The following is an 11,395-nucleotide window of genomic DNA, read 5'->3' as shown; positions in this document are numbered from 1 at the left end:
ACCTTTTAGTGTAGGAGAGTTTTTTTTTTTTTTTCTTCAGCCTCAACTGCAAACACTGTTACATTCATTTGGTGCTTATATTCCAAATACCAAAAGTTACTCTTGCAATCAGCCATTGGTTTGTTTTGGACTGTTGTATGTAAACTTAACATGTTCTGGACATTGAATGTATATTTATTTTACTCATTTCTCCTCATTCCTAGTGCTTTAAAGCTCTCATACTTGGCATATGAGAATAGGGTTGTTCAACATGTAAGGTTAATTTAGCTTAGTTTAGTGTCATACCACAGATTTACCTACTCATCCATATCACTGTGTGTGTGTGCGTGTGTGACAACAAACCAAACACCACACAGTGTGTTTTACTCTTTATTTTTAAACTTTTGTTTTAGAGTTGATGTTTTGCATACTACTGCCGTATGGTCCTCCGTCTATGGCAGTATGTGACGCGAGCCATCACTATTTACTGGCATTAACAGGTTTCTTTTGTCCTGGACAGCAGTCACTCTGCAGGCAACGTAACGTAACAGGAAAGGGATTGGGTGTGAGATCACGTTTGGTGGTGTGATGGTGGTGTGAATATGAAGAGTGTGTTTTTTTTTAACTGGGTGAACTCTGAACATTTGAGTGCTTTTGTTTTACATGTGTAACTTCCCTTTCCTGTTCCGCTTGGTTTTCATTTGTCTGTGGTAATGACAACTGCCTGCCCCTCAATTGCAGTGTGGGCTTTTGTATTTTGAACTTTGACCTGTGTTGCTAGCAGTACTCTACTTTCTTGTCAGGAAGTGAGTTGACATCAAAGCTGCTGACTATCATGTTTAAGCTGCCAGTGATGGAGCACTTTCAGGAAAAAAAAAGAAAACAATCAGGATATGTTAAAATATTTTTTTAGAAGAAGTTTGTATCCATGGGAAAAGAGTCATCGCGGGGTATGTTTTGACTGTATCTGACCTCAGCGATATAAATAAAAAAGACCTCCCTCTCTCTTTATCTAACCTTGTGTTTTGTTTTGAGCAGATATGTCTGAGCAACACCCAGTTGGATATATGATACACACACACACACACACACACACACAGAGTGTCCCGCAAAGTTTACACAAATATCCTCACCCTTTTCCACCTTGAAGTCCCCCTGCTGTGGTTTTTATGGTTGAAATATCCGGCCACACACCTGACGGCCACTACTAGAGGGAGCTCTACTGCCACTGAGCACTGTTCCAGCATGGGGAGCTTAAGCAGTGGCCAAAAAAGTGAACCTGGAAAGTTTCCTACTGGTAAGCAATTGGATTTGTACAGATGTCCAAGTCAAATGTGTATAATTTAGGCTGTTTGCTCTACTGCTGACTGCTGAAATCCCCTCTCTAACCAGGAGAACATGGTTGTGTTGGCAAAATGGTGGATGCCCCTGTGCACGTCCCTGTGTCATTCTCTATGAGGAGGACAAACCCAACATGTTTTTCTAAAGCCATCATGATTGGCCTGTTTCATAGTCAAATGCTTATTGGCTTCTATTAACTTATTACGAACACTTATCCCCTTACACACAAAAACCCTCTGTGTGTGTGTGTGTTTGTGTGTGCTTTTTTTCTGTCCAAATCATCACAGGCTGGTGTTTAAGAGCAGGCGGCTGCGGGGGTGTCCGGTGTTGAGGGACTGTTTGTTGGTTTAGTTTGAGGGGAAATAATGAGAATAGTGGGGGTATGAAAGGGAGAGAGAGAGAGGAGGAGGAGTGCTATCTTCTGCTAACTCTCCACCTGCTGACCTGTGTGCATAAACACACTGTGTGTGTGTGTGTGTGTGTGTGTGTGTGTGTGTGTGTGTGTGTGTGTGTGTGTGTGCAGAGGCTCTCGTACTGAATGGACCTCTTGTCTGTTTCTCATACCAATGTGTTTTGCTTTTGTTCTTTCTTTTTTTCCCAAAAAAATGTAACCATCAATAAAACTTCAATTCATGAAGAAAACCATGTGGGGACAAACCGATCTCTTTTTGCATTTAAATACTCTGAACACAATAGACAAATTATCTTTTTGCAATCTTTTTGCATTTAAATACTCTGAACACAATAGACAAATAATCTCTTGTCATCCTAAGTGTCTACCTGTAAATGTTACCACCCAAACAAGAAGTTCTGGTATAATGGCTACTTTTGGTGCTTATGGATCTAAAGATAGATACATCATCCTTTAATGGCTCTTTGCCTATTGTGAAAACATATTTCACCTAAAGTGGTGATTTTAAAATGTCTCCTTTTCCCCTTGTAACCTGTTCCAGGGTGCAGAAGGAAACAATACGGTTGCCATGGCTTTGGCCAAGGATGACCATTATGTCCTGAAACCCCAAAGAGAAGGAGGAGATGAGAGACATGCATCCATTCAAAAGGGAACAACTTCTATGGCCGAGAAATGTGTCAAGTGCTGGAGGGCATGATGGACAGCTCTGAGAGGACTGCCTACATCCTACGATTTTTTTGTTTGTGTTTTTCTTTGTATTTTTTTTCTTTCTGGTCTGCACTGCTGTCTCGGTACCCTTCTGTCCAATCAAATAATGTCTTGAATGTATGGGTCTGGAATATGCAAATTGTGTAAATGTTGTCATTTCGTTATTACCACAGGTAATTACTACAGAATATTGGGAAGTATTATGCCTCAGGTCATAGAGTAAAAGTGAACCAGAGAGTCACTGTATTCATGTTTCATGTTAGAGTAATAATGAACCAGAGAGTCACTGTATTCATGTTTCATGTTGTTAGAGTAATAATGAACCAGAGAGTCACTGTATTCATGTTTCATGTTAGAGTAATAATGAACCAGAGAGTCACTGTATTCATGTTTCATGTTGTTAGAGTAATAATGAACCAGAGAGTCACTGTATTCATGTTTCATGTTGTTAGAGTAATAATGAACCAGAGAGTCACTGTATTCATGTTTCATGTTAGAGTAATAATGAACCAGAGAGTCACTGTATTCATGTTTCATGTTGTTGTTTCTCCAGACAGGGGAAGGAGATGGTGATGAACGAGTGTGTGGGTCACCTGCTGCGGACCAAGAGCTCTGAGCACGCTGATGGGGGGGGGGGGGGGGGGGGGGTGGCAGTGCTGGACAATCCCCTGCTAGTCTGAGAGCGCCCTCTGCTGGGTGGTGTGAGGTGGCAAGGTGCATTTTGTTGACATGAGCTCAGACATCCTCATAGAAGAGTACCCTCAAATGGACTATTAAGCTCTAAGTTGTTGTGAGAAATTAACTGAAGTGTCCACCCAAAGCTGTGATATTTTTATTTTATCGATGGGGTACCATACCATATCAAATCACTGATTAGGAAGATGATTTATTTGAAACAGGCATTTAGCCAAGTGCATTCATCCAAAGGTTGACAGTTTTGCCCAGATTTTGTATTTATTTGTAATTGTATTTCTTCTGCTACAGTGTGGTTGTTGTGCTGTTTTTAGCAAATAGTGTGACTGGAAACACACCGTTAATGTGTTGCCTTGCCTTCTAATCTCAGTATTCTTGTGTTGCATCATTTGGTCAGGATTACAGAGGCCTTGGTAAAGGCACACCCCTACATTCAGATCCAGGGCTCAGGAGGGAAGATGTTCACTCTCTCCACAGCCATAAATGACATGGAGGCCTACACTAAACTCACAGGTAAGATGGCGGCCCACCGGCGATCTGTGAGACACTTGAGTTTTTCTTGAGGTGAACTCGTTTGAGTGTGCATGTGTACAAATATACAGTACTTAGTTTCTCTTTGCTGTCCTGAGGAAGTCTTAATTTCCTGTGAGTGAGTGAGTAAGTGCGTGCGTGCATGAGTGTGTGACGGACCATATCTTTCTGCAGATCCTCTACTCATCCTCTTCGGATGCTTGGGAGATCCTCCAGAACATCATCTGCCGGCGTGTGTGGGTCATATCAGCCCCAAATGTCAGGTGGTCAGGTCCCAGGTTAGAACACACTGCTGCTGTGGTGGCAGTGCTGGACAATCCCTGCTAGTCTGAGAGCGCCCTCTGCTGGGGGTTGTGAGGGTGGTGGGAGGGGGTGTGAGATATGAACTGAAGTGGTCATCCATAGCTGTGATATTTTATTATATTGGTAAGGTCACTAGATTTTTATAATCACACACTTACAAGAGAATGGTTAGCTGCTGTATCAGTGAATATGCAGATGAATCTATTAGTTGCCAGAAGTGCCCTTATATTTGGTACTGTCGGTAATTCAGAAGTGTCCCTGGTCTCTCTTTTTAGAATTTCTATGCAGTTAAAAGCAGGCTACATTATGTTTCCAGTGGTCATAGTCAGTTATCTGTTTCTGTGGAGAGAATAGACCAAACATACCTGTTTGCTACCATAAAAGTAGAATTCCCCTATATATTTTGCCTTATTAACATGACAAGTATATAGTAAATGGCAGTTTAAGGTTGTGACTGAAAAGAACAAAGTCTAATAACTGAAGGGACTAACAAGGCAAACATTAATGAGAATATTATAATTCTGTGTTAGGCTGTAAATATGCTGACATTTATTTTTAAAATATTTGTATTAAACCATTTTACTGTCCTCTTTCTTTCTGTTGTCTTCCTACCTACATGTCTGTATTTTGAGCCCAGATATTTGTAAGGGTATTAGTGGTTCAGATGAATTAAAAAAAAGTCCACTGTTACACACCAGCAGTGAAGTCCGTTACTTTCTTGGAATTTTTGTCTTTTGTTTATACACCTCTACGTGAGATGGCGCTAATGTATTGTGATTGATAAAGTCAACATAACGGCAAAGACAAAAATACCATCGGAAAGCAAAAGGCTCGACTCATGATTATTCTTTCTTCAGTCCAGGCTGTGCCGACTTTTTTTGTATTACAAGTTCCTTTTGTAATTCATTTGAATGTGTCCTAATTTGCATAGGCAGGAAAATTGGCCCGATCCTCATCCAATCCTACTGCCAATTTGTGATGGAAATGCAATGCAAATTAGGACATATTCAAAGTGTGGAGCTCATGTCCATATTCAAATTAATTTCAAAATAAACTTTTCATGTATACTTTTACTATGTAGAAACACCAAAAAACACCATACCCCTGGCAGACACTACCATTTAAAGTGTTATTATGGTAGGAGCCTATACATTTTTGGGGTATATTGCCTGGCATTATTAGCACACATCTCAGATTGATGAGTATCATACATATGTCCTCAACTAGGATTTCTTAGAACTTTCAGTATGTTGTTCTGGACACCTAGTAGAAATGATCTATGCTAAAAATAATCATTTTACAATTAGTCGTAAAACGCTACTTTGCTTGGACTATAGTAGTAGTAGTTTTTAGCAACTAAGTTATGTGCATTTTCAGACGCTTTTTTAGCAGCATTTTCTAGTCAATTTCAAATTGCTATAACTAGAAAAGTATCTAAGATAGCTCCATCAAACTTTCAAATCTTAGAATCTGCTGCTTTTAGACTGGCCTCTAACCTGAAAACTGCCTGGCTTGGTAGTACCTGCCTATTTGGGTGTATTCTGGGCATATCCATTAGTGTATAGTCCATTTGCATATTAAAATTAATTTGCAAAGAAACTTGTAATACACAAAATGTTACATTTCATGGGTATTTTCAATGTGTAAAGTTTCATTTTGATAGAAGTAAAGGAAATTGTTGCCTGGCATTATAAGCACACATCTCAGATTGATGAGAATCAAACATATGTCCTCAACTAGGATTTCTTAGGACTTTTAGTATCCACTTCCATAGCCACTAGGCACTACTGATAAATAGCCACTAGGCACTACTGATAAAGTCAACATAACGGCAAAGACAAAAATACCATCGGAAAGCAAAAGGCTCGACTCATGATTATTGTTTCTTCAGTCCAGGCTGTGCCGACTTTTTTATGCACATATTGAATATGTCCTAATTTGCATAGGCAGGAACACCATTCATATATTTATTACAAATACATCGGCCCGATCTTCATCCAATCATCCTACTGCCAATTTGTGATGGCAATGCTGCTTTTAGACTGGCCTCTATCCTGAAAACTGACTGGCTTGGTAGATAGATAGATAGATAGATAGATAGATAGATAGATAGATAGATAGATGGATACTTTATTGATCCCGAGGGAAATTAAGGTCATCCAAGGGTATGGTGTTTTTGCCTATGCAAATTAGGACATATTCAAAGTGTGGAGCTCATATTGCAATAACGAGAAAAATATCTAAGATAGCTCCATCAAACTTTCGAAGCTTATAATCTGCTGCTTTCAGACTGGCCTCTAACCTGAAAACTGCCTGGCTTGGTAGTACCTGCCAAGGGCATGGTGTTTTTGCCTATCCAAATTTCCTGAGGGAAATTAAGGTCATCCAAGTGTCTGGTGTTTTTGCCTATGCAAATTAGGACATATTCAAAGTGTGGAGCTCATGTGCATATTCAAATTAATTTCAAAAGAAACTTTTCATGTATACTTTTACTATGTAGAAACACCAAACCACCATACCCCTGGCAGGTACTACCATGTAAAGTGTTATTATGGTAGAAGCCTATACAATTTTGGGGTGTATTGTTGCCTTGCATTATTAGCACACATCTCAGATTGATGAGAATCAAACATATGTCCTCAAGTAGGATTTCTTAGGACTTTCAGTATGTTGTTCTGGACACCTTATAGAAATGATCTATGCTTAAAATAATCATTTGACAATTAGTCGAAAAACGCTACTTTGCTTGGACTATAGTAGTAGTAGTTTTTAGCAACTAAGTTATGTGCATTTGCAGACGCTTTTTTAGCAGCATTTTCTAGTCAATTTCAAATTGCTATAACTAGAAAAGTATCTCAGATAGCTCCATCAAACTTTCAAATCTTATAATCTGCTGCTTTTAGACTGGCCTATAACCTGAAAACTGCCTGGCTTGGTAGTACCTGCCAAGGGCATGGTGTTTTTGCCTATGCAAATTAGGACATATTCAAAGTGTGGAGCTCATGTGCATATTCAAATTAATTTCAAAATAAACTTTTCATGTATACTTTTACTATGTAGAAACACCAAAAACACCATACCCCTGGCAGGTACTACCATGTAAAGTGTTATTATGGTAGGAGTAAAGGAAAATTAATTAAGCCTATTTGGGTGTATTCTGGGCATATTCGATTAGTGTATAGCTCATTTGCAAATTACAATTAATTTTCAAAGAAACTTGTAATACACAAAATGTTACATTTCATGGGTATTTTCATTGTGCAAAGTTTCATTTTGATAGGAGCAAAGTCAATTGTTGCCTGGCATTATAAGCACACATCTCAGATTGATGAGAATCAAACATATGTCCTCAACTAGGATTTCTTAGGACTTTTAGTATCCAATTCCATAGCCACTAGGCACTACTGATAAATAGCCACTAGGCACTACTGATAGGGGCCTAGTTTCCCGAACGCTAAAAAGGACTTGAAATCGCTCGTAAGAGGGATATTGCAGAGCGGTTTCCCGACGCCGCACTTATGGCAATGATGAGTCTATGATGTCGCCAAAATCCACGTAGGCCGTTAAGATACGTCGTTATCGGGAAACGAGGCCAAAGTCAATATAACGGCAAAGACAAAAATAGCATCGGAAAGCAAAAGGCTCGACTCATGATTATTCTTTCTTCAGTCCAGGCTGTGCCGACTTTTATTTGTATTACAAGTTTCTTTTGAAATTAATTTGTATATGCACATATTGAATATGTCCTAATTTGCATAGGCAGGAACACCATTCATATTTATTACAAATTCATTGGCCCGATCTTCATCCAATCATCCTACTGCCAATTTGTGATGGCAATGCTACTTTTAGACTGGCCTCTATCCTGAAAACTGCCTGGCTTGGTAGAGAGATAGATAGATAGATAGATAGATAGATAGATAGATAGATAGATAGATAGATGGATACTTTATTGATCCCGAGGGAAATTAAGGTCATCCAAGGGTATGGTGTTTTTGCCTATGCAAATTAGGACATATTCAAAGTGTGGAGCTCATGTGCATATTCAAATTCATTTCAAAAGAAACTTTTCATTTATACTTTTACTATGTAGAAACACCAAAAACACCATACCCCTTGCAGGTACTACCATGTATTGTAAAGTGTTATTATAGTAGAAGCCTAGACATTTTTGGGGTGTATTGTTGCCTTGCATTATTAGCACACATCTCAGACTATGTCATCAACTAGGATTTCTTAGGACTTTCAGTATGTTGTTCTGGACACCTTATAGAAATGAACTATGATAAAAATAATCATTTTACAATTAGTCGTAAAACGCTACTTTTCTTGGACTATAGTAGTAGTAGTTTTTAGCAACTAAGTGATGTGCATGGGCAGGATCACCATTCATATTTATTACAAATTCATTGGCCCGATCTTCATCCAATCATCCTACTGCCAATTTGTGATGGCAATGCTGCTTTTAGACTGGCCTCTATCCTGAAAACCGCCTGGCTTAGTAGGGAGATAGATAGATAGATAGATGGATACTTTATTGATCCCGAGGGAAATTAAGGTCATCCAAGGGTATGGTGTTTTTGCCTATGCAAATTAGGACATAATCAAAGTGTGGAGCTCATGTGCATATTCAAATTCATTTCAAAAGAAACTTTTCATGTATACTTTTACTATGTAGAAACACCAAAAACACCATACCCCTTGCAGGTACTACCATGTATTGTAAAGTGTTATTATGGTAGAAGCCTAGACATTTTTGGGGTGTATTGTTGCCTTGCATTATTAGCACACATCTCAGACTATGTCATCAACTAGGATTTCTTAGTACTTTCAGTATGTTGTTCTGGACACCTTATAGAAATGAACTATGATAAAAATAATCATTTTACAATTAGTCGTAAAACGCTACTTTGCTTGGACTATAGTAGTAGTAGTTTTTAGCAACTAAGTTATGTGCATTTGCAGACGCTTTTTTAGCAGCATTTTCTAGTCAATTTGAAATTGCTATAACTAGAAAAGTATCTAAGATAGCTTCATCAAACTTTCGAAGCTTATAATCTGCTACCATTACCTGAAGAGAGGATACACTACAGTGCCCAACTGGCTGGTGACAGTCAAAGGACGCATAGTTTGCATAACTATTTTACATTAAGCAAAGTTGAACGAGGAAAACTATTACATAATAGGGCTAAACTGGCTGGTGACAGTCGCAAGACGCACTAACCTACAATTTGCATAACTATTTTACATCAAGCAAAGTTGAATGAGGAAAAACTATTATTAAGTAAAAGTAAAATTACCGATTTCAAAAACTACTTAAAAATGACAAAGTACACAAAAAAACTACTCAATTACGGTAATGTGAGTAAATGTAATTCATTACTTTACACCTCTGCTAGTGCCCCTATACCCCTTTCCATCCCTGTTTCACACTTTCTGTATATAGTTCGGTAAATGTTTTCTGTTATATATGATCAATTATTATTATATATACAGCCGCGGAAAAAATTAAGAGACCACTTCAAAATTATCAGTTTCTCTGGTTTTACTATTTATTGGTATGTGTTGAAGTAAAATGTACATTTTAGTTTTATTCTATAACCTACTGGCAACATTCCTACCAAATTTCAAATAAAAATATTGTCATTTAGATCATTTATTTGCAGAAAAATGACAATTGGTCAAAATAGCAAAAATGATGCAGTGTCTTCAGATCTCGAATAATGCAAAGAAAACAAGCTCATATTCATTTTTAAACTACACAATACTAATGCTTACACTTAGGAAGAGTTCAGAAATCAATATTTGGTGGAATAACCTTGATTTAAAATCACAACTTTCATGTGTCTTGGCATGCTCTCCACCAGTCTTTCACATTGCCGTTGGGTGACTTTATGCTACTCCTGGCGCAAGAGTTCAAGCAGCTCGGCTTCTTTTCATGGCTTGTGACCATCCATCTTCCTCTTGATCACATTTCAGAGGTTTTTTATGGGATTCAGGTCTCGAAATTGGGCTGGCCATGACAGGGTCCTGATCTGGTGGTACTCCATCCACACCTTGACTGGCCTGGCTGTGTGGCATGGAGCATTGCCCTGCTGGAAAAAACACTTCTCAGAGTTGGGGAACATTGTCAGAGCTAAAGGAAGCAAGTTTTTCTTCCGGGACAACGTTGTACTTTGCCTGGCTGAGGTTTGTAAAAGACCATAAGGATTGAAAAAAGCGGACTGGAGGGTCTTCTAGTTCGTCTTCTCTGATGAGTCCAATTTTCAGCTTTGCCCAACACATGGTCGTCTGATGGTTAGACGGAGACCTGGAGAGGCCTACAAGCCAGAGAGTCTTGCACCTACTGTGAAATCGGACTCATCAGAGAAGACGAACTTAGAAGAACCTCCAGTCCGCTTTTTCAATCCTTATGGTCTTTTACAAACCTCAGCCAGGCAAAGTACAACGTTGTCCCGGAAGAAAAACTTGCTTCCTTTTGCTCTGACAATGTTCCCCAACTCTGAGAAGTGTTTTTTCCAGCAGGGCAATGCTCCATGCCACACAGCCAGGCCAGTAAAGGTGTGGATGGAGTACCACCAGATCAGGACCCTGTCATGGCCAGCCCAATTTCGAGACCTGAATCCCATAAAAAACCTCTGAAATGTGATCAAGAGGAAGATGGATGGTCACAAGCCATGAAAAGAAGCCGAGCTGCTTGAATTCTTGCGCCAGGAGTAGCATAAAGTCACCCAACGGCAATGTGAAAGACTGGTGGAGAGCATGCCAAGACACATGAAAGTTGTGATTTTTAAATCAAGGTTATTCCACCAAATATTGATTTCTGAACTCTTCCTAAGTGTAAGCATTAGTATTGTGTAGTTTAAAAATGAATATGAGCTTGTTTTCTTTGCATTATTCGAGATCTGAAGACACTGCATCATTTTTGCTATTTTGACCAATTGTCATTTTTCTGCAAATAAATGATCTAAATGACAATATTTTTATTTGAAATTTGGTAGGAATGTTGCCAGTAGGTTATAGAATAAAACTAAAATGTACATTTTACTTTAACACATACCAATAAATAGTAAAACCAGAGAAACTGATAATTTTGAAGTGGTCTCTTAATTTTTTCCGCGGCTGTATATATTATGTTATTGTTAAATTGGTTATGTCAAATAAAAGTTACAACAAAAATGTATTAACTGGAACACAAATATTTTGTGAAACAATTAAAGTACCTCACACATTACTGTACATGAACTTGCATTGTAATATGCAATGTAGAAATATCAATATCTCACTAATATAAGGTAAATAAAAAGTAATTTGCAAACAAATTGTGATTTCCAGTAATAAAAATCAACTTTGCAGTAAATAATGCACACCTACATTTCTGCTAACGGTGGGACTCCAACCGGGAACCTTGTAGTCAGCTCTTCTTTC

The 11,395-nt window shown here is 38.5% G+C and overlaps 1 protein-coding gene across 1 annotated transcript in view; it reads left to right on the top strand.

The window, feature by feature from the left end:
• Window positions 1–3,169: 3,169 nt before the first annotated feature.
• The window catches only part of LOC308377169 (deoxynucleoside triphosphate triphosphohydrolase SAMHD1-like), a gene marked incomplete at both ends in the record, with an annotated part of 46,539 nt that continues 38,313 nt past the window's right edge, over window positions 3,170–11,395 (top strand). Inside the window, 2 exons of the mRNA XM_080853753.1 lie at window positions 3,170–3,195; window positions 3,531–3,646. Of these exons, the coding sequence (XP_080709879.1) occupies window positions 3,170–3,195; window positions 3,531–3,646 (142 nt within the window). The remainder of the gene's footprint in view (window positions 3,196–3,530; window positions 3,647–11,395) is intronic.

This window comes from Sprattus sprattus (genome assembly GCF_963457725.1).
Source record: "Sprattus sprattus genome assembly, chromosome: 16".
In the NCBI taxonomy this organism is placed as follows: Eukaryota; Metazoa; Chordata; class Actinopteri; order Clupeiformes; family Clupeidae; genus Sprattus; species Sprattus sprattus.
Note: the sequence above shows the minus strand (reverse complement) of the source record. Positions and strands in the feature narration are given on the sequence as shown.